The sequence below is a fragment of the Anticarsia gemmatalis genome, chromosome 30 (genome assembly GCF_050436995.1).
Source record: "Anticarsia gemmatalis isolate Benzon Research Colony breed Stoneville strain chromosome 30, ilAntGemm2 primary, whole genome shotgun sequence".
Classification (NCBI taxonomy): Eukaryota; Metazoa; Arthropoda; class Insecta; order Lepidoptera; family Erebidae; genus Anticarsia; species Anticarsia gemmatalis.
In genome coordinates, this window is record NC_134774.1 from 506,920 (window position 1) to 530,805 (window position 23,886).

General features: G+C 35.8%; 1 protein-coding gene across 3 annotated transcripts in view; it reads right to left on the bottom strand.

The window, feature by feature from the left end:
* Positions 1-1,378: 1,378 nt before the first annotated feature.
* Positions 1,379-23,886, bottom strand: part of RSG7 (Regulator of G-protein signaling 7) — a 28,615-nt gene continuing 6,107 nt past the window's right edge. The window contains exons 7-18 of one of the 3 annotated variants that reach the window (XM_076133588.1): positions 23,230-23,310; positions 22,429-22,554; positions 20,622-20,706; positions 19,885-20,003; positions 18,963-19,024; positions 18,328-18,441; positions 17,515-17,643; positions 16,713-16,841; positions 16,116-16,179; positions 15,267-15,359; positions 10,137-10,241; positions 1,379-6,299 (exon numbers count right to left, since the gene is read on the bottom strand). In XM_076133588.1, the coding sequence (XP_075989703.1) occupies positions 10,176-10,241; positions 15,267-15,359; positions 16,116-16,179; positions 16,713-16,841; positions 17,515-17,643; positions 18,328-18,441; positions 18,963-19,024; positions 19,885-20,003; positions 20,622-20,706; positions 22,429-22,554; positions 23,230-23,310 (1,068 nt within the window). In that variant the 3' untranslated portion in view covers positions 1,379-6,299; positions 10,137-10,175. Of the gene's footprint in view, positions 10,242-15,266; positions 15,360-16,115; positions 16,180-16,712; positions 16,842-17,514; positions 17,644-18,327; positions 18,442-18,962; positions 19,025-19,884; positions 20,004-20,621; positions 20,707-22,428; positions 22,555-23,229; positions 23,311-23,886 lie in introns of all 3 variants that reach the window. The other 2 variants (XM_076133589.1, XM_076133587.1) reach the window with 2 other exon arrangements.

Genomic DNA, 23,886 nt, shown 5'->3' on the forward strand with positions numbered 1-23,886 from the left:
TGATATTCAGCTGCATCCGGTGAGACTGGAAGCCGACTCCAACATAGGAAGAGAAAGGCAAGACTACTACACTATGATTCGAAGACGAGCGAAACATCCGACCCCCTACATACTTACGAATGGTCAATAGAACCTCCTCATATCTTCTGCTGCCCTGGTAATTGTGATGCTTTCTGGCTGCTAAATTAACGTGTAAAAGTAACTCACAGCTAATTTTCTACTATGAAATTAGCATAGAAAGAGCTCATGGCTTAGTTAACAACAGCCGCGCGGATCGATCTCTGAGGTTGAGTTACACTTGCTAAGGTTGTTCTTTGGATGGGTTACCATCTTATACATATCGAGCTACTCCATTTTTCAGGCATGTTAATTTGTAGGTCCCTGTAAAACTGTAAAAGGTTCATCTAAAATTATCAGGCTGTGTAATTTTTTTCCTAATTAATGTTGAAATTGTATAATTATTAGAGACTGAAACATTTTATTACTCATTAATTATTCATAAATTAAATTTAAGCTTTTTATAAATCCTAGGACCTCTGTACCGGTTTTTTAAGTAACTAACATCCTAGCACAAAGGAGCCCGTGGCTTAGTAAACAACAGCCGCACAGGTCGACCTCTGAGGTTAAGCTACGCTTGCTAAGGTTGTTCTTTGGATGGGTGATCATCTTACACATATCGAGCTCCTCCGTGTTTCAGGCACATTAATTTGTGTAAAACTGTAACTGTAAAAGATTCATCTAAAATGATCAGGCCATGTTATCATTTTCGTAAATAATATTGAAATTGTATAATTATTAAATACTGAACATTTTATTACTCATTAATTATTCATAAATTAGATTTAAGCTTTGTATAAATCCTAGGACCTCTGTACAGGTTTTTTAAGTAACTAACATTCTCGCAAAGAGGAGCTCGTGGCTTAGTTAACAACAGCCGCGCGGATCGATCTCTGAGGTTAAGCTACGCTTGCCAAGGTTGTTTCTTGGATGGGTTACCATCTTATACACATCGAGTGCCTTCGTGTTTCAGTCACGTTAATTTGTGGGTCCCTGTAAAACTGTAACTGTGAAAGGTTCATCTAAAATTCAGGCTGTGTAATTTTTTTGTAAATAATGTTGAGATTGAAACTTTTTATTGCTCATTAATTATTCATTTTAGATATCAGTTGTTTTGATAAATCCTAGGACCCCATCTGTTATAATTTTTCATATATTTGTAATGTGTATAAATAGTGTTAATTTACTTATTTTTAATGTTGTAAAAAACCAGTTAAATAAAATCTTTGTCAAACTAAAAAAAGTGTTTTTAATTTTATATCTATTTATTTATTTATTAAAGGTTAGAAAATTGGTTAGGAGATGAAATAAAATTCACAAATACATTTTAAAATAATTTATTTTCTTTAAATACACTTTGGTACAACTATAGGTACATATAATATTTTAATTTTAAATCTTTGATTACATACTTATTACTTTTTCAATTGCAAACGTTATTATAATATGGACATTTGAAGACAGATAGCATTATTTTATAACCAGTAGTAGTAGTGTAGGTTCGAATCCCATTTATTGCAATATTATTTTGTAAATCAAGTTATTCATAACTTGTAGTTATATGTCGAGATACAAGGTTCGATTCCCGAGTCAAATTTATCTTTTAGTTAAGAATTAACATTGTCTTAACTGAGGTCTATAGTCTCTGCCTACCCCTATGGAAAGAAGGCGTGATTTTATGTATATATTGTCTAACCAGAAAATCGAATCTTTCACAATCAGCTATTGTATACTATAATCTTGCCATAAACAGGAATCAAACCCACTGTCAAGTCTTCAACTGTCCACACCACAATCAATGATCAATCAATATTTTGATCAACCTTAAATCAAAAATTCCCTACAATAAAAAGATATGATCGCATAATTAACTTTATTACATACAAACTACAAATTTTCGACTAATCCAAGAAAAAAAAAAATCAAAAAATAAAATTTACAAAATGCATATTTTGAGACAATTTTTAGAATACATAGATATTTTAAAACTTTAAAGTTGCAAGTTTAATATTTTACGGGAATTAACGCAGTTATCATCAGTCTAGCCTTTCTTCCAACTATGTTGTAGTCGGCTTCTTCTCTTCTTCTTCTCACCGGATGCAGCTGAATACCAGTATTTTACATGGAGCGACTGTCTATCTGACCTCCACAACACAGTTACCTGGGTTATAACACGATACTCAGTAAGACTGGTTAACAGACTTTCAAGCTTCTGACCACTGTTAACGACTGTCAAAGATCTTTGAAAGTGACAGCCGGGACCCACAATTTAACGTGTACTTTCAATATATCATATTTTGTACTTAGTTTCAAAATATCTATGTATTCCTTTACAATACTAAACTAAAACAAAACTAATAATATTTTTACAAAAAGGAAGTACTAAAACTTTGGTATTTGTGACGTAATTAAAATAGAGAGTTTATATGAATTATTAATTAACTTTATACTGTGTTTTAATAGTTAAATGTTTCAAAAATGGGATGTGCGATCCACAAATAATTGTTTCGTGTCTGGTTGTACTTTGTGTCCGTTGTTTGTATGTTTGTTAAAGTCCCCGCGACACAAGAGCAATTGTTACTGCTGGAGTCGTCTTTTTAAATGTACAAAGAGCACTTACCCCCGTTTTCTGAGTACATTTATCGGTAGTTTATCTATTCAATAGCGTTTTTTATATGAGTTTTAACGCTATTGAATAGATAAACTACCGCTAAATGTATCTCAGAAACCGGGGGTAAGTGTTGCACGAGTTTTAAAAACATTTACTATAAAAACACAGTAAAATTTTGGCCTATTCAGATTCTAATATTTTTTTTATTGTGCTAACATCCAATTAAACATTGTACGCGAATATATCTATTTCAATTCCTTTATTTTTTCATACTTGTGTCAGAATTTTTCAAGCCGCTTGAACAAAGTACTTCTACTCACATAATTATATCTCATTGCGCTCACCGCTTAAACGATCTGTAGGTTAAGCAACGCTGGGAAGGTCATTTCATGGATGGGGGACCGCATAGTGGTATTCGAACAGGGTGTTTCCGTGCTTCGGAGGGCACGTAAAAAGTCGGTCCCGGTTGTTGTCAATTAAGATAACAGTCGTTAAGTCATGTCAAAGGCTTTGCTTGAACAACTTTGACACTAGGTTGACCACTAACCATACTATCAATGTGTACTCCAGAGATTAACACTGCACGGTTCCCCATCTATGAAATGACCGCGCCAGCATTGCATAACCGACAGATCGTTTACTGACCGGTGAAGGCAACTGAATAATTTGACCCGAGTTGAAATGTCGGGTCATGAAAATATATTTCGACTTTGAAAAATTCTGCTACAAATTTGTGTTTTAATATAAATGAATTCGCGTATATTGTTTTAACTTAGACTAAGTAATAACAAAGACACGATTATGAGACCATATAGATATTATTGCTATTTTTCAGCGGTTTTTGATGAATCTTTAGTTTCTTTTTAACCCACGACGCAAAAAGAGGGGTGTTATTGACGAGTCTGTCCGGTTTCTAAAGTACATTTAGCGGTAGTTTATCTATTCAATAGCGTTTTTATGAGTTTAAACGCCATTGAATAGATAAACTACCGCTAAACGTAGCAGAAACCGGGGGTAAATATCTTTTATCCAGCAGTTAGTGTAACTATCAGATATCGTCTCATAATCGTGTTTTCGTATCGTCAAAGCTAATATCCCTTACATGAATATAACAATACTCTGAAGTAAGCAATGACTACTTTACAATTTTCTCAATATGGTCTTATTGGGGTGGTCGACTGTCACATTTAAATCCATACTAATATTATAAATGTGAAAGTAACTCTGTCTGCCTGTCTGTTACTCAATCACGCCTAAACTATTTAACCAATTTGCATGAAATTTGGTACGGAGATATTTTGATACCCGAGAAAGGACATAGGCTACTTTTTACCCCGGGAAAATGACGCATTCCCAAGGGAAAATGGCAGACGAAGTCGCGGGTAAAAGCTAGTGTCTAATATAAACCGATAAGACAAAATATATTAAAATATTTACCCCCGGTTTCTGAGGTACATTTAGCGGTAGTTTATCTATTCAATAGCGATAAAATTCATATAGAAAAAGCGCTATTGAATAGATAAACTACCGTTAAATGTATTCAGAAACCGGGCATAAATCTGCTGCTTTTTGATAGACATATCGCACTACAGTCAACTTGGGTAACTTTGAATCATTTGGGTAACATTGAACGTGGAAATTTGAACTAGTTTCCATTATTTTTTCATATGAACAATATTATATAAAACAATTGATAAAAGTTCGCAAAACTAAAATAAACCTTTATCAATTGTGTTGGTTAAATATGAAAAAATAATCGAAACTAGTTCAAATCCCCACTGTCAATGTTACCCAAATGATTCAAAGTTACCCAAGTTGACTGTATTATAATAGTTTTTTAACTAAAATTGGTTTATAGTGTGTTTATGAATAAAGTAACAATTTAGAGGAGCATGAAATCAATTTTAGTCGGGTGTCAAATGACTCCCTTAAATGCAAACAGACTTCCACCCCAATTAAACATTTAACACATTACCTAATAATCTAACGACAACTAAGGAAATATTTACATTTTTTTTTTCACTTTAATTATAATTTTTAAACATTTATAATGAGAATTAAACGAAATATGGGCAGTATTATTTTGTACAGTCTTTTTGTCAAATAAAAAGTAAAAAAAAACGCTTTGGTTACAATTTGTCGAGACTCTGCGGGTTTTAAATTATTTTTATGACAATAATTAAGTTTTATTGAAATAATGCAACTGGTTTCTAAAGATTTTTGATTCATACTTATATTGAAAAGTGATAGCCGAGTGGTATAAGTTGGTACCTCCCACGCAAGTGGTCGCAGGTTCGAACCCGAGGCAACACACCAATGACTTTTCCAAGTGATGTGTGTATTAGAAATAATGATCACTTGTTATAACGGTGAAGGAATACATCGTGATGCAACCTTGCATGCCTGAGAGTTGTTTAGAACAGTTCTTGAAGGTATGTTAAGTCCCCAACCCGCAGGCCAGCGTGGTGGACTCAAGGCCTAACCCCTTCCTTATTACGAGAGGAGACCACGCCAAAGAGATTTATATAGAGAATCAATATTTTTTCAAAAAACAGGTGCTTCTTTCATAAAATTAATTGGGAAAGAACTAATTATTAATAATAATTATTGCATAAACAATAGGGTTATCTATAATATCATATTTTACTAACATTTAGAGAGCTTGTAAATACAATTAATAATATTAACCGGACTTTGCTATAACTTATCTTTAGTCACGAATTGGTTTCAGTAGTTAGCTATTTAAACTAACTTTATTTGGGGATAGGTACCGTTAAGAATAGAGTTACTAAAGATAAGCATTTTCGGACTATTTTTTCAATCGTTAGAGAAGAGATTTTAAATTTTTATCAGACCATTGATATATCACGACAATACAATAATTCGAAAAATTCAAAAGTTTTATTTTTAGCTATTCGAAACCGCCTTATTAATGCGCTCTTTATTCTACAAAAACGCGATATTTTTTTACTCCATAAATGGCACGTAACGAGAGAAAAACTAACTATCGCAGTGTAGCACTAGCGACGATCAAAACTTTAAAAATGGTATACTGTAAAATTTAAATTTTCGAAATGTCGCAATAACATCGCAAGTGAACGATATGTAAAAACTGTCAAAAACCCTAAAATGTGGTATATGGTGTTGTGGATATTGGAAATGCGAAATATGCATACTATTTAAGACTTTTTTTTTTTATTAATTTTTGCTGTGTTTTTGGGAATGCGGCAACAGTCAAGTAATGACCAGTAGCGCGATTCCCTAGTATCGAAACCATCGAGTATCGAGAGTTTGACATTAAAAATGTACTGCAAAAAAGTCGAATAATATTTTGAAAGTCGGTTAATATTATCAATTGTATTACATAAACAATTTTAAATACAAACTATATATCTAATACTAACAATATCTAAATCACATATTGTTATATAATACTTTCATACTGAGAACTGGAAGATTCAATACATAATATAATATACTAGCTGACCCGCGCAACTTCGCTTGCGTCACATAAGAATGGGTCAACATTTTCCCCGTTTTTGTAACATTTTTCACTGGTACTCTGCTCCTATTGGTCGTAGCGTGATGATATATAGCCTATAGCCTTCCTCGATAAATGGGCTATCTAACACTGAAAGAATTTTTCAAATCGGACCAGTAGTTCCTGAGATTAGCGCGTTCAAACAAACAAACAAACAAACTCTTCAGCTTTATAATATTAGTATAGATTTAGTAAATATATAATTCTATTTATATATTTATTTTAGTTTTATTGTGGGATATACTGATAAAATATCTTGTAAAAAGATCAGGTGCTACTCGTAACCGGCGGTCCTGTATGACAACATGTATGGATGTGAATGAAGCAAGGGAAGTTTGTAAGGATCGTACCAAGTGACGTTCTTTGGTCTCAAATTTTCATCTCCCTATTTTATCCCCTTGGGGGTAGAATTGATCAAAATCCTTTCTTAGCGGATGCCTACGTCATAACATCTACCTGCATGTCAAATTTCAGCTCGATCCGTCCAGTGGTTTGTGCTGTGCGTTGATAGATCACTATGTCAGTCAGTCACCTTTGAGTTATATATATTAAGCAAAAACTGAATTATTATTTACCAGTATATCCCACAAAAAGAGAGATATATATATATATTTATTGTTGTATTTGTGCAAATTAAATTTAAATTAACATTTCTCATATATTTCAAAATCAACCGATTCTATGACATTTATTTATTTTCAATTATTTGTGCATTTATACTGTTCATATTTATTTATGTACTTAGAAGTATGTAATTTTAATCCTCTTTTACTGTATAGTGAAAAATTGCTCATTAAATTGCATCAATATTTGGTATAATGGGGTAAATTTATGCGCAATTTATTTGTTTGTATGTTTGTAAAAGTCCCCGCGACACAAGAGCAATTCTTAGTGCGGGAGTTGTCTTTTAAAACTGCATATTTTTGAATTCTATTTAGTTGGTAATATAAATATGTAGTTTGCGTATTGGTACCCAGTATTCTTGTAGAACTAAAATTACCTACTTGTAAATCAAATTTTAATTTCTATTATTTAAGGTCAATTTGGGTAACTTTGAATCATTTGGGTAACATTGACAGTGGGAATATGAACTAGTTTCGATTATTTTTTCATATGAAACCAACACAATTGATAAAGATTCATTTTAGTTTTGAAAACTTTTATCAATTGTGTTGGTTTCATATGAAAAAATAATGGAAACTAGTTCAAATTCCCACGTTCAATGTTACCCAAATGATTCAAAGTTACCCAAGTTGACTGTACTTTTACTATTATATAATATTTTCTATTAAATAAATATAATAAACAAATATATCGAAGCTTCTTCAACTATTACTTTTAAACATTATTATGAAGATTGGGAACACTTTTGAAGTTTAAAATAAATATTTTTTTGAATAAATTTTGCTTTATTAACTAGTGGACTGGCCTGATTTCGTCCGGATATAGTACAATATCCCGTGGGACTTTTGATCACATCGATCCCATACAACCTTGTCCCGACATTTACAAAGATATAAAAAAAAAATAACCAATTTAGTATGTATGTATGGGTGTTTGTTACTCTTTCACGCAAATACTACTGAATCGATTACGATGAAATTTGGTATATAGGTAGCTGAAGACTCAGAGTAACACATAGGCTAGCATTTATCTCGGAGTTCCTGAGGGATCGGGATCTACACGGGAAGGGTTTCCACGCGGACGAAGTCGCGGGCGGCCTCTACTTAGTAATAAAGCAAAATTATTCGAAATTTAGTCGGAAGAAATAATAGTTTTTTGTCCTAAATAACAATATTAACTTCTACACATTGAGTATTACTTTCACTAAGTTTAATTAAGAGTTTTTGCCCAACATTGGGAATGTGGGCTAAGACTTGTGGAATAAGACAACATATTGAATTGAAAATGAAACTTAACGGCAAAATTACACCTTATTGATAAGTGTCATATAACCTATGCTTAAAAGCGCTTTCCACTATGTCGTAACGATTAATTTATCGTTGGACGACTGTCGTCTCTAGCTGTTCCCAATATAACGATTGTTTGTCGTTAAAAAATGTTTATTGTATAGTAACTGTCGTGCTAGCCGTCCCCACTGTCACAATAATCTGTCGTCACTGCAAAAAATGTCGTAGACGACAGTAAGTCGTGTCGTTCTATATGTGAACACCTCCATTTAAACATATAAGCCACGACACTTAAAACTACACGATTATCTGTCGTCACGACATAGTGGGAATGCGCCTTTAGATAAGTAATTAGGTACTTGGCACTCAAATCAGCTACTCTTTATGAAATGTCTAAAACACATTTTAGCATAGAAATACGACGTAGTGACGTCACTATGTCATATTTTTGTTAGTATCAAATGAGTGCCTAATAAAATGTTTCAGTCTGTAATAATTACAATTTCAACATTATTTACGAAAATTACATAGCCTGAACATTTTAGAAGAACCTTTTACGAGTACAAGTTTAATCATATTTCGTTAACACAGTCAACTCCCAATTGGGTAGTTTAAAGTTATATTATTACAGACTGAAACATTTTTAAGCACTCATTTGATACCAACGAAAATACGAAACTGTGACGTCACTACGTCGTATTTCTATACTAAAATGTGTTTTTGACATTTCATAAAGAGTAGCTGATTTGAATGTCAAGTACCTAATTATATTATTTGTGCGATCCACAAATTGGCTTTTCGTAATACTTTGTGTCCGTTGTTTGTATGTTTGTAAAATCAACAATAGCAATTCTTATTGCGGGAGTTGTCATTTAAAGAAGAAAAAAGGTAAACCTTTTTTTCAATTTAATACTTATCCGGCAATTATAACTTTTAAACTCTCGCGTTGCATGTTTAATGTATAATAGAATACGGGAATTAACGTGAACACGCATTTTACCTTAAAATGTTAGGCATTTAGGCGTAGCCGACCACGGCGAGTGCAACCTGCGCCGAAACGTTAGGCATTTTAAGGTAAAATGCGTGTTCGCGTTAATTCCCGTATTCTATTATACATTATCCAGCAGTTATACGCTAACCGACACTTATCTAAAGGTTAAACTTATATTTTCAATTCAATATAGAATCTATTAGTAGCTAAATTCTCTACAGTCATTACTATCGAGTATCTTAAGTTTCACACTAAAATGTACTGCCAAATTATTTTGACTGCCTCCGTGGCGCAGTGGTTTAGGTCGCCACGCCGCTACCATTGCGTCAAACGGTCGTGGGTTCGATTCCCACACGGAACAATTATTTGAACCACAAATAATTGTTTCGTGTCTTTATTGTACTTTGTGTCTTGTTTGTATGTTTGTACCGACACAAGAGCAATTCTTAGTGCGGGAGTTGTCTTTTAAAATAAAATAATATCCTTACTGAAGCCATTAGAGGCGCTATAACCCGGTTTCTGAGGTACATTTAGCGGTAGTTTATCTATTCAATAGCGTTTAAACTCATAAAAAACGTTATTGAATAGATAAACTACCGCTAAATGTATTCAGAAACCGGGCATAAATAGATTTTCGTGTAAACGTAGAGTTTCGTGTAAATTTACACGAAAATCTATTTATTTATATTAATATACTACTATTTATATATTAATAGTTTCTGAGTACATTTAACGGTAGTTTATCTATTCAATAGCGTTTAACTTATAAAAAACGCTATTAAATGGATAAACTACCGCTAAATGTACTAAGAAACCGGGCAAAAATAGATTTTCATGTAAATTTACACCAAACTCTACATTTATCTATTTATGTCCGGTTTCTGTGTACATTTAGCGGTAGTTTATCTATCCAATAGCGTTGTTTTATGAGTTTAAACGCTAATGAAAAGCTAGCCGTTTGTCGGTAGTCGATAGTAGTAGAGAATCGAGCTACATTTAGCAACAATTCATAGGTTTTTAACTTACAATATCAAGCTGGTATATTTGTTTCAAATCGTCCAATATTTAGTTAGTGGAGGCCTCCTTGCGTGCAGTGAAGTTAACGATGGAACGAATCCCTTTTACTGATGTCTGAAAACGAAAAAACATAAATAAATATTAGTAATAATAAAATTTGTTTAATACATTTATTGAGGGTATGCAAAGTCCCCAACCCGCACTTGGTCAGCGTGGTGAACTCAAGGCCTAACCCCTCCCTCATTACGGGAGGAGACCCTTGCCCAGCAGTGAGACATTAATTTATTTATTAATATTAATATTAAATTGGGGTAAATGATCTCCTCCCGGAATGAGGGAAGGGTTAGGTCGTGGAAAAAGTCTTTTCGCATTATAGTATGTATGAACTTGTAATAAAATCTTTTCTCTACACAAAAAAGCTCGATATTTGGGTACCTCACGAGCTCACTGAAAGAAACCTAATGAACTGTGTACTCATTTGTGATTCTTGAAGCCAAAGATTTTATTACTAGTTCATACATACTATATTGTGAAAAGACTTTTCCCCGACCTAATATGTTACGATGTAGGTATTATTTTACAAAGATTTATCCTCTTTTTCATGTTGTTTTCACCAATTCACAAACATTTATGAGAAACTAGCTGACTCGCACAACTTCGCTTGCGTCACATAAGAGAAAATGTCGCAGAGGAAAATACCGATGATCAGTCGCATCAGTTTATGGACTTATTAGTGCGGGTGAAGGAAATTATTTTCCTTAAAAGACTTTCGTTGATGGCGAAAATCAAAAGTATTTTTAAATTATTTATTGAGTGGGTATTATCGGTGGTGGTAGAAAACGTGTCAGATAGTCCTTTGTTACAGTTAGCATTAAGTGTTTTTAATGGATAGTAATAGTAAACGTATTAAACTGAACATTATGCAATGGAATGCACAAAGTCTCAAGCCTAAGTTAACATCATTTACACATTTATTATTTACAAGTAATATTCATATAGCAGTAATTTCTGAAACATGGCTGGAGCCCGATAGTGCATTAAGAGTCAGGGATTTTAATACATTTCGGCGCGATAGAGCTGACTCATACGGAGGAGTGGCCATTCTCACACACAAATCAATTAGAGCTCAACTTACTAACTACCAAATTACGAATAGGGGTATAGAATGTCTTCATGTTAAAATATTTAATTGTTCCTTTATAGAAAATATAATTGCAATATATTGTCCTTCGTCGGTACGAACTAATTATTCAGACTGGTATGATATATTGTCTAGCTTTAATAGAAAAACTATTATACTTGGTGACTTTAACGCACATCACACTAATTGGTCAATTAAAACAGATTCCAGAGGGATACAAATATTAGATGCCATGATCGATAATAGTTATGCTATATTGAATGACTGCAGTGATACGCGTATTAAGTTAGTTAGTGGTCATTTGCAAAAGTCAGCCCCTGACATTACACTTGCTACGTTGGACATCGCTATGAGATTCAATTGGTCTGTATCAAAAGAAACTTTAGGAAGTGATCATTTGATAATACACATTTCCTCTGAATGTAACATGAACAACCATTTGGAAATCAAAAGAAATTTTAAAAAAGCCGACTGGGTCGGTTATGAAACCTGTCTAGAGAAACTCTTTTCATGCTTAATTCTTCCTGAAGACCCCCAACTGGCATATGACAAATTTGTTGACGTTATTTATTTAGCCGCAGATATTCACATACCCCTTATTAAAATTTCACAAAATCCAGACACAAAGTTTACCCCAAAATCATACTGGAATCCGTCCTTATCTAAGGCCGTAGCCGTTCGACGGTTGGCCTTATCAAATTTCCGGAAAAATCCGACACCACTTAACCTGGATCTCTTAAATGATAAAATTAGAATAGCGCAGAAACTGATTCGGCAAGCTAAACATCAGTCTTGGATCGAGTTTTGTTCATCAATTGATGAACAAACTTCGGCATCCCATATGTGGCGGCAAATGCGATGGATAAAGGGTCACAGGTCACCTAGATTAGTCGTAGACAGTACTGCAGCTAATAACCTACTTTTGTCCCTCACTCCAGATTATGTATCACCTAAGATGCCTATGTTATCGAATCACAATGTAGATCTCGAGAGGAGTATCTCCATACAGGAGCTTGATAAATGTATTAAATGTAAGGATACATCTCCTGGATGCGATGATATATCGTACTCAATGATCAAGTACTTGCCGAGGAATGGGAAACTTTTTTTACTTCACTTATATAATTTATTTTTATCTCATAGCTTTGTACCCACCCAATGGCGTAATATTAATTTAATACCAATCCCTAAACCGGGAAGAGACCCTAACTTAGTGACGTCAATTAGGCCTATATCCTTGATGTGCTGTCTCTGCAAAATTTTCCATGTAATAATCAATAGGAGATTAGAATGGTATTTTGAAAAAAACAACCTATTCTCTGTCAATACGGTTGGTTTCAGAAAAACTAGAGGTTGTTTGGACAGTCTAAGTTGTTTAGTAGCACGAATACAAAAAGGGTTTTCGGAAAGGCACTCCACCATTGCTTGTTTTGTTGATATAGACAGTGCTTATAATAATGTCGATATCCAAATGTTAATTACTATCTTACATAACTTTGGAGTGGGGGTCAAAATCTGTCAATACTTATGGAATTTTTTAACAGAAAGACAACTTAAAATACGTACTGAAGATGGTTATATATGTAGAACATCAGAGCGAGGTTTAGCGCAGGGAGACCCGTTAAGTCCCTTGTTATTTAATGTGGCCACCATTGAGATATGTAGAACTATAGAAACCGATATATTTATTTCTCAATATGCGGATGATTTCGTATTATATTATACCGGTTCTTCTATCACTCAGTGTGTATCTAAACTACAATATAACTTAAATATTCTTCATGAACTGCTATTAAAGTTAGGTCGGAATATATCTGCAAGTAAGAGTCAAGTATGCATTTTTCAGAATGGTTATAGAAGACAAACTGTAAATTTATGTATCGATGGTCTGTCCTTAGAATGTGTACCTTTTGTCAAATATTTAGGAGTGTGGTTAGATCGAAACTTGAGATGGGCAAAACATATAAACGAGGTCAGAGAGAGAGCCTTAAAATTTATAAATATATTCAAAGTCCTTACCGGTCCCGGATGGGGAATACACCCTAGTCACCTGAGGACCCTCTATATATCTGTAGTTCGTAGTCGTTTAGATTATGCCAGTTTTTTATATGACTCTAGTTGTGCAACTCACTGTGTTAAGCTAGACAGAGTGCAGAACCAGTATATGCGTGCGATAGGAGGATTTATAAAAAGCACCCCTATCCATGTTATGGAATCGGAACTGCTACTTCAACCATTGGTTGTAAGAAGAACATACTTAGCTGGCAAATTTATCCTTAAGACTAGATCCCTAAGAGATAATGATTTGTGTTCAATATTAGAGGAACTGTCAAGTTTGTGTCAGGGTTTATACTGGAGACGCAGGAAACAACCATTACTGGTCACTACATTTGACAGATTTAGGAATATATCGGTGGATTCTAGTGAGCAACTCGAGATGTTTGGTTTGGATACCTGGATCAGTAATATTAACACTAAAAGTTTTATAAACCCGAATGTTAAGAATTTAAACACACCCAAACGTAAGTGTAGCACTCAAAATTTACTGTTAATTTGCAACAAATATATACATGAGGAGTATGCTGAATTTTATAAAATCTACACGGATGGATCCAAAGATAGTCAAGGTGCAGGGGCTGCCTTCTTAGATATACAGACAAATGATTCGCTGAAAGTGTCTATAAAGGAATCCAGTATTTCTATTATGCATGCTGAGCTCATCGCGATTGCTGAAGCATTATCATATATCAGATCAGTAGCAAATCATTGTAAGTTTGTGATATTCACTGACTCTAAAAGTGCTCTCCAACATTTAGAACTGTGTACGTCCACAAAACGAGGCATTCCATTGGCATATGATGTTCTTAATAGTTTACATAAATTAAATTCAGATAATACAATAGTAATTCTTCAGTGGATACCTTCCCACATTGGCTTACTAGGAAATGAGGCAGTAGACAAACTTGCAGGGGAGGCGTTGACTGAGGGTGTGGTTTTCAACTGTGTGCCATACTACACAAGCCTGTTGCGTCATCTGAAATTATACTGTACCAAATTGTGGTCCGAGTACTTTGACGAAAGATCACGTTATAAGGGCATATGGTACAAAACTATACAGCCATCGCTGCCTCACGACCTTTGGTTCCATGGGAGCGGTTTGGGAAGGTATCATATTGTAACCAGCTTTCGACTACGAGCCGGGCACATTCCACTAAATAAGTTCGGATACATGATGGGCAGAGAAAGATCCACTAATTGTAGTGAATGTGACAGAGTTGAGGACGTACACCATATATTGGTGGAATGTGTACGGAACGAGGTCTTCAGAAGACATGTTGTGGCTTCTGAAAACATAGAACACCTTAACGTTGGCTGGTGTAATACTATTTTAGCTTTTCCCCTCTCCAAGGGGGCCAAATTACTTTGTAAATTGACCCAAATTGGGGTCAAAAATAGGGCAATTTAATTGTTATTTTTTTGTTGTTAATGTGTTTGTTACTTTTGTTGGAACTATGGGGGTTACATGTTCAAATTTGAACCATCTCCCTTTAAATAAAGATTTAAAAAAAAAAAAAAGAGAAAATGTGGAAATTTTCCCGTTTTTGTAACTTTTTTACTCTAGTACTCTGCTCCTATTAGTCGTAGCGTGATGATATATTATAGCCTACAGCCTTCCTCGACTAATGGGCTATCTATCACTGAAATAATTTTTCAAATCGGACTAGTAGTTCTGAGATTAGCGCGTTCAAACAAACAAACTTTTCAGCTTGATAATATTAGTATAGATATATAAAATTCTCGCGTCACAGTTTTCGTTACCATACTCCTCCGAAACGGCTTGTCCGATTCTTATGAAATTTTGTGAGCATATTGAGTAGCTCTGAGAATCGGCCAACATCTATTTTTCATACTCCTAAGTGACACTTTTTTTTGACAAAACAACGTTTGCCGGCTCAGCTAGTATTAGTATAGATTATAATTTAATGAATTGAACATACCTTTTTCTTAGATCCATTGAGATAATCCTTATACATCTCGGACCTCAAGTATCTTGAATAACTGTCCGATTTCATGAGATGGTACACATGTGCCTGTAATACAAATAAATATATAACTAAGTAAATAAAAACAACATCAGTCTAGCCCGTCTTCCAACTATGTTGGAGTCGGCTTCCAGTCTCACCGGATGCAGCTGAATACCAGTGTTTTACATGGAGCGACTGTCTGTCTGACCTCCACAACACAGTTACCTGGGTTATAACACGATACATGTAAGACTGGTTGTCAGACTTTCAAGCTTCTGACTAGTGTTAACGACTGTCAAAGATCTTTGATAATGACAACCAGGACCCACAATTAACGTGTCACGTGTATAATAAATATGGTCACTCATCTACAGATCAACTTCTGCAAGCGTAGCTTAACCTCAGAGATCGACCTGGCTATAACTTATTTAGTTACAAACTCCTTTACAGAAAATAAAAATATTAAATAATACTTTTTTGGTATAAAGATTCCTTGGGGGTGAAATCGTGGCAAAGCCGAGGGCGGATAGTTAGTTTATAAAAGCACCCCTATTTTATGATAATTAAGTTTTTTTTTTAAAGGCAACTCCCGCACTAAGAATTGCTCTTGTGTCGCGGGGACTTTTACAAACATACAAACAACGGACACAAAGCACAACCAGACTCGAAACAATTATTTGTGGATCGCACAAATAATTTGTCCCGTGTGGAAATCGAACCCACGACCTCCCGACTCAGTGGTATCGGCGTGGCGACCTGAACCACCGCGCTACGGAGGCAGTCGAAAAAGCATTTAATCTAGAATTATAATGAGTGCTTTACCTGTGCTTGGTCGAAGCAGTATCTATCAGCGGTACCGGACTCCACTTTGACGCGAGTCAGCTCCCTGAAAACGCAAATAAATAATATTACTTTACTACAGTCAACTTGGGTAACTTTGAATCATTTGGGTAACATTGACAGTGGGAATTTGAACTAATTTCGATATTTTTTTCATATGAAACCAACACAATTGATAAAAGTTTGCAAAACTAAAATGAATCTTTATCAATTGTGTTGGTTTCATATGAAAAAAATATCGAAATTAGTTCATATTCCCACTGTCAATGTTACCCAAATTGACCTTAATAATAATATAGTGTTCTCATACAAGTTATTATTCACTAGCTGACCCGCGCAACTTCGCTTGCGTCACATAAGAGAGAATGGTCAAAATTCTCCCCGTTTTTGTAACATTTTTTACTGTTACTCTGCTCCTATTGGTAGCGTAGCGTGATCATATATAGCCTATATAGCCTTTGTCGATAAATAGGCTATCTAACATTGTAAGAATTTTTCAAATCAGACCAGTAGTTCCTGAGATTAGCGCGTTAAAACAAACAAACAAACTCTTCAGCTTTATAATATTAGTATAGATACCTGCTGGCCGCATCAATATTGATGGGTGAGGGTGCGTCAGACGCGAGGTACTCCTTCCATATCTCCTTGGCTCGCGCCGCCACGCGACGAATTGGGAGAGCTTTCAGCTCCTGTACCGCTAGCCAGAACCTGAAAATATTAGAAATAAATAAATATAATTGGACAACTCACACACAGTCATTTGATTACAAACTTAGCAGAGCTTGTACTGTACCCAAATAACTGATAAACATACTTATATACTTGTAAATACATACATATAGATCAACATCCAGGCTTAGAACAAATACTCGTGCTTATCATACAAAGAAATTAAGCTGTTAACACTGAGGAACTTGACATGTATAATATGGTCACCCATCCACAATCCAAACTCGGCAAACGTAGTTTAACCTGACTTTTTTTACTTAGCCACTAGGCTCTTGGTAAGCTTTACTACATAGCAAAATCAAAGTCAGTTCCCGCGTCTGTCTCTATGTCTGCATGTATATTTAAATCTTTAAAACTACACAACGGATTTTAATAGATATGGTGAACGGATTCAAGAAGAAGATTTATGTGTAAAAGTTGTAAAGGTTTTATGTAAAAATAAATAAAAAAAATGTCACTTAGGGGTATGAAAAATAGATGTTGGCAGATTCTCAGACCTACTCAATATGCTCACAAAATTTTGAATCGGTCAAGCCGTTTCGGAGGAGTATAGTAACGAAAACTGTGACGCGAGAATTTTATATATTAGATAACTGTTTAAACCGGACGAAGCCAGGGCAGACGCTGGTCTTGATAGTAATAGGGTACTCACTTAAGATTCTCGCCACTGAACTCCTTAGAGAGGAACTTAGCGAAGTGTTCCTTGCCCGCGTTGTCTTGTAGTAGTTCTCGTAGACCGAACGACCAGCGACGGACACGGCGCAACGGCAGTGGCTCCTTGCTGAAATATTACAGTAATTTATCACTAAATCCATTTTATAAACTCACTACATGGTTTGTTTGTCGTATGGTTAGTGGTCAACCTAGTGTCAAAGTTGTTCAAGCCGGAAAGGTCTTTGACCGGGACCGACTTTTTACGTGCCCTCCGAAGCACGGAGACGCCCTGTTCAAATACCACTATGCGATCATCTATGGAAAGACCGCGCCAAGGTTTGCTTAACCCACAGATCGTTCAACGACCGGTGAGCGCAACTGGCTACGGGCGTCTTAATAATTATTATTATGAGTTATGTTACCTCTGGCTAGGAGGAGCTCGTGGCTTAGTTAACAACAGCCGCGCGGATCGATCTCTGAGGTTAAGCTACGCTTGCCGAGGTTGATTTGTGAATGGGTGACCATCTTATACATATCGAGTTTCTCCGTGTTTCGGCAGTCACGTTAAATTGTGGGTCCCGGTTGTCATTTTCTAAGATCTTTGACAGTCGTTAACAGTAGTCAGAAGCTTGAAAGTCTGACAACCAGTCTTACAGGTATCGTGTTATAACCCAGGTAACTGTGTTGTGGAGGTCAGATAGGCAGTCGCTTCATGTAAAACACTGGTATTCAGCTGCATCCGGTGAGACTGGAAGCCGACTACAACACAGTTTGGAACAAAGGCTAAGCTAATAATATATAGTTATGTCACCTCTGTTTCTCTTGCTCCCACATTTCAGCGGTGTCACTGATCCATGGGTTGGGCCACTCGGGAGGCGTCAGCAGTGGGTCGTACTCCGCGTATTGCTCGCAGTACGCTATGAACCTATAAAGAAAACATATTAAAATATTCACCCCCGGTTTCTGAGGTACATTAAGCGGTAGTTTATCTATTCAATAGCTCATAAAAAGACGCTATTGAATAGATAAACTACCGCTAAGTGTACTCAGAAACCGGGGGTTTGTTATTTAGGCTTAAATTTATTACTAACCAGTCTTTAGGGCCAGGTTTAACACTTATAAATAAGCATCAGATAGCCTATCTGCTAGGTAGTGTCGTCACTACTAAATATATTCTTATCTTCTAAAAAAACATTAGTTAAGATTACATGTTTAACTACTGCTAACTTTTAGGGCAGCTTTAAATCTGAAATCTACACTACGCTAAATCTATACAAAAAAGCTCGATATTTGGGTACCTCACGAGCTCACTGAAAGAAACCTTATGAACCGTGTACTCATTTGTGATTCTTGAAGCCAAAGAGATTTTATTATAAGTTCATACATACTATAATGCGAGAAGACTTTCCCCGACCTAATATATAAAATAAGATGAGTAATACTTACATCTGAGCAACTTTGCTGACTCTTACATTTCGCCTCTCCAGTCTAGCGCGTAGCATAGCCACCTGAAATTATATAAATAAAAATAAATCACTGAAATATATACAGTACGCGCATAACTTTTCAAAAACTAATCTAAATTCTATTCTAAAGGGCAGTGATAGCCGAGTGGTATAAGTTGACACCTCCCACGCAAGTAGTCGCAGGTTCGAACCCGAGGCAACACACCAATGACTTTTCCAAGTTATGTGTGTATTAGAAATAATTATCACTTGCTCCAACGGTGAAGGAAAACATCGTGAGGAAACCTTGCATGCGTAAAATAACCGTAGCGCCACGTGTGGTGGGTTCGAATCCCACCCGGGACAAATATTTATGTGATGAGCACGAGTATTTGTGCTGAGCCTGGTTGTTAATGTATCTATATAAGTATGTATTTACAAGTATATAAGTATGTTTATCAGTTATTTGGTTACAGTACAAGCTTTGCTTACTCCCAGTTTCTGAGGTACATATAACGTTAGTTTATCTATTCAATAGCGTAAAAACGTAACAAAAAACGCAATTGAATAGACAAACTACCGTTAAAAATACTCAGAAACCGGGGGTTAGTTTGTAATCAAATGACCGTGTGTGAGTTGTCCGATGATATTTATTTATTTACTAGCTGACCCGTGCAACTTCGCTTGCGTCACATAAGAGAGAATGCGTCAAATTTTTCCCCGTGTTTGTAACATTTTTTACTCGTACTCTGTTCTTATTGGTCGTAGCGTGATGATATATAGCCTATAGCCTTCCTCGACAAATAAGCTTTCTAACACTGAAAGAATTTTTCAAATCGGACCAGCAGTTCCTGAGATTAGCGCGTTCAAACAAACAAACAAACTCTTCAGCTTTATAATATTAGTATAGATTTATTTATTACCTGTCGTCTCGCCGCATCGATCTGTTGTTCTATGCTCCTAGTCTTCTCTTTAGAAAGACACGAGAAGCCTGTACCGTTGAGGTCTTTGACCTCAGTTATTTCAGGCTGAGAGGCTTCACCTGAAATTTCAAAATCAATATTAATAAACAAATATATGTATAAATAACAAATTAGTAACAGCCAAGTAGTCATAGGTTTTCAAATATAAATCAACACACCAATGACTTTACCAAGTGATGTGTGTATTAGAAATAATCAACACTTGTTATAACGGTGAAGGAAAACATCGTGATGCAACCTTGCATGCCTGAGAGTTGTTTAAAACATTTATTGAGGGCATGTAAAGTCCCCAACCCGCACTTGGTCAGCGTGGTGGACTCAAGACCTAACCCCTCCCTCATTCCGGGAGGATACCCTGCCCAGCAGTGAGAGTAATAGGTTAAAAATAATATCTTATTCAAATAATTTTAGTATTTTATTCAGAATTAGCGATTCATTCTGTAAAAACCCCAAGTCTCGCAGCTCAGTCTCTCTGCCGTAAAAAGTTGTGAGATCTATATAATACCAAGTCGATTAATCTATTTAGTCTCTACTTAAAGGACCAGATTTCATGTATTAATGTCGTCTAAAAAGGCCTGTACATGTTGGCCTTGGCCACACGCACGCCTACCAAATGTCCGGGACTCTGTAGTCCTGAAATACAGGAGTACAAATAATATAATATAATAGATAATTACCGTTTTCTTTGATAGCTTTTTCAGAGTTCTTTTGTATCTCCTCCTCGCTCTCTTGAGGGTTTGTGATAGTTACTATCGGGTTAGTCTGAAAAATAAATAATACACAAAGTTAAAAGAGTTTGTTTGTTTTAACGCGTTTATCTCCGGAACTACTGGTCCGTTTTGAAAAAATATTTTTTGTTGAATAGACCATTTATAGTGGAAGGCTTTAGGCTATATAACATCACGCTACGACCAATAGGAGCAGAGGTCCAGTAAAAAAAAATTACAAAATCGGGGAAAATTATGACCCATTCTCTCTTATGTGACGCAAGCGAAGTTGCGCGGGTCAGCTAGAATAGATATAAGTTACAAATAATGTACCTTTCTAATAGCACAGTCGTTTCGGAGATTACCACACATAAACTCACAAAAACCTGCTTTTTCTTCACAAAATTGTCAAGTATATATATAATAATATTATTTAATTCACTATTTACCACTAGTCCGAGTATATTTATATATATAATTCTTCTGTAAGTGTGTATGTCACTGAACTTCTCTTAAACGACTGGATTTTGATGACATTTTTTATGTGCGTTCAAGGGGATCTGAGAATGGTTTAGATTCACAATTTTGTCCGCTGGACAATGTTTTTTTAATTAATTTTTAATTTATTAGACAGGACGTTTGTCGGGTTCGCTAGTCTACTATATAATAACATATCTACAACCCACAAGACCTCATTTCAAACTAAGAGGTAAATATTAATTAACGTTAATTAATGTTTATTAATAGTTTTAATTGTAAATAGGTTTTCCTCAATATATTTCTAGGAAAGAATCATGTACATCGCAATATGATAGTCGTATTTGAACTGGGCGTCTCCGTGCTTCGGAGGGCACGTAAAAACTCGGTTGTTGTCAAAACGAGCGAGCATTGTCAAAATATTCATCCATACTAATATTATAAAGCTGAAGAGTTTGTTTGTTTGAATGCGCTAATCTCAGGAACTACTGGTCCGATTTGAAAAATTCTTTCAGTGTTAGATAGCCCATTTATTGAGGAAGGACATAGGCTATATATTACCACGCTACGACCAATAGGAGCAGAGTACCAGTAGAAAATGTCACAAAAGTTAGAAGTATATTAGTATGTTTATCAGTTATTTGGGTACAGTACAAGCTCTGCTTAGTTTGGAATCAAATGACCGTGTGTGAGTTGTCCAATGATTTTTTTTTTAATGCGGCAACATAATTAAACAGTATTGGCAAACATATTGCCATAGTCCATAAAAGGGGACGAAAACTAGGGGGTAGAAATTAAAAATATCAATTTTCTAAGGCTATTTTATGTTTGTTATAGCTCAAACAAAAATCGGAGATGCCCGTAGCTAGTTGCGATCACCGGTCGTTACACGATTTGTGGGTTAAGCAACCCATGGCACGGATATTCCATAGATGGGTGACCACATAGTGGTATTTCAACTTCTTATCGTATGGTTAGTGGTCAACCTAGTGTCAAAGTTGTTCAAGCCCGAAGACCTTTGACGTGGCTTAGGAGTCTTGTAGAGGAACGAGGTGATCATGTTCCTCCAACACAAAGGGAGAAACCTCCGACCAGGCGAGGTGATCATGCCTGGTGGGCCTAGGCTGTCCGACTGTTGTAGTCGGGAACTTGTATATATAGTCAGTTGCAGTGCAAACTTCGATAGCGCGATTCAGGACTTGTGACGTCAGTCACACTGCGCGTGGTTGTGCGCTGGTCCCAGTAGATGTCGCTGTATGTAGCGAGCCGCTACAGTCTTAATTAAAAGACAAGCACCTACCTGGCAGGTTACCTTTAGATTGTGTTGTAGTATCAGCTCCTGACATTGTCTCAGACGATTCGCTTTGAGGACATTGATACGGGACAGTTTCTTCGGGTCCATCTCTGTGGTATTCACGCAGCCGGGCTGAGACAAACAAAATTATTACTATAGTATAGATAAATTGCAGTGATAGCCGAGTGGTTTAAGTTGTATCTCTGACGCCAGTGGTTGACGGTTCGAACCCGAGGCAACACCCCAATGACGTTTCCAAGTTATGTGTGTATTAGAAATAATGATCACTAATTGTCATAATGGTAAAGGAAATATTGTGATGACCTTAGTTCACAGTTCTAGATGGCATGCAAAGTCCCCAACCCGCACTTGGTCAGCGTGGTGAACTCAAGGCCTAACCCCTCCCTCATTACGGGACGAGACCCTTGCCCAGCAGTGGGACAGTAATGGGTAAAATTTATTTATTTATTCACTTGTTCCAACGGTGAAGGAAAACATCGTGATGCAACATTACATATCTGAAAGTTCTTGAAGGACTACTTATTTCTCAACCCAGAATTATAATGACACTGTTGTTAATTTGGAAATATTGACGTTTAAAAAGAGCAAGCCGTGAGTTTCTTGCCGTTTCTTCTGGCGAGCAACAGCTTTTCCGAAACGTTGGTAGTAAAAAAATATTTTGACGATTTGAAATACTTGTTAAAGTTTATGAAATAAAGAATATTTGACTTTGACTTTATCTTGGCCCCAACACCTCCTTACGAGAGGAGACTGTTGCCCAGCAGTGGGACATTAAGTCCAACTTACCATAGGTCTATGGACATCCCAGAAGGCTCGCTCTTGACTGTCCAGCACCTTGCGTTCAAGCTTATCGCGTTTCTTGTCCACCTAGAACAAATATATATTTTAATTTTAGAAAAAAAATATTTTATTTTGCATTTTATATAATTGGTAATAGACACAAACACTTCATTGGTGACCTGTGGGAATCGAACCCGTTGTCACCACTGATGTAGGAGGGATAGATAGACTTTTACTGGACTATATAGATTTTTTGTAGTATATAAGTAAACATAAACATCTATCTGCATGTCAGATTGCAGCTCGAGCCGTCCAGTGGTTTGTGCTGTGCGTTGATAGATCACTATGTCAGTCAGTCACTTTTGAGTTATATAATTATATATATAGATTCAATAGTGTTTAAGCTAAGCTATATAAACATGACAGTTTGAATAAACTACCGCTAAATGTGCCTCAGAAACCAAGTCTTAGTCAACCAGACACTCAGTCAGTCAATCAGTCACTTTATCTGTCAGTCAATCAGTCAGTAGAAATCTCATATAAACAGGACAGTTTGAATAAACTACCTCCAATGTGCCTCAGAAACCGGGTCTTAGTCAACCAGACACTCAGTCAGCCAATCAGTCACTTTATCTGTCAGTCAATCAGTCAGTAGAAATCTCA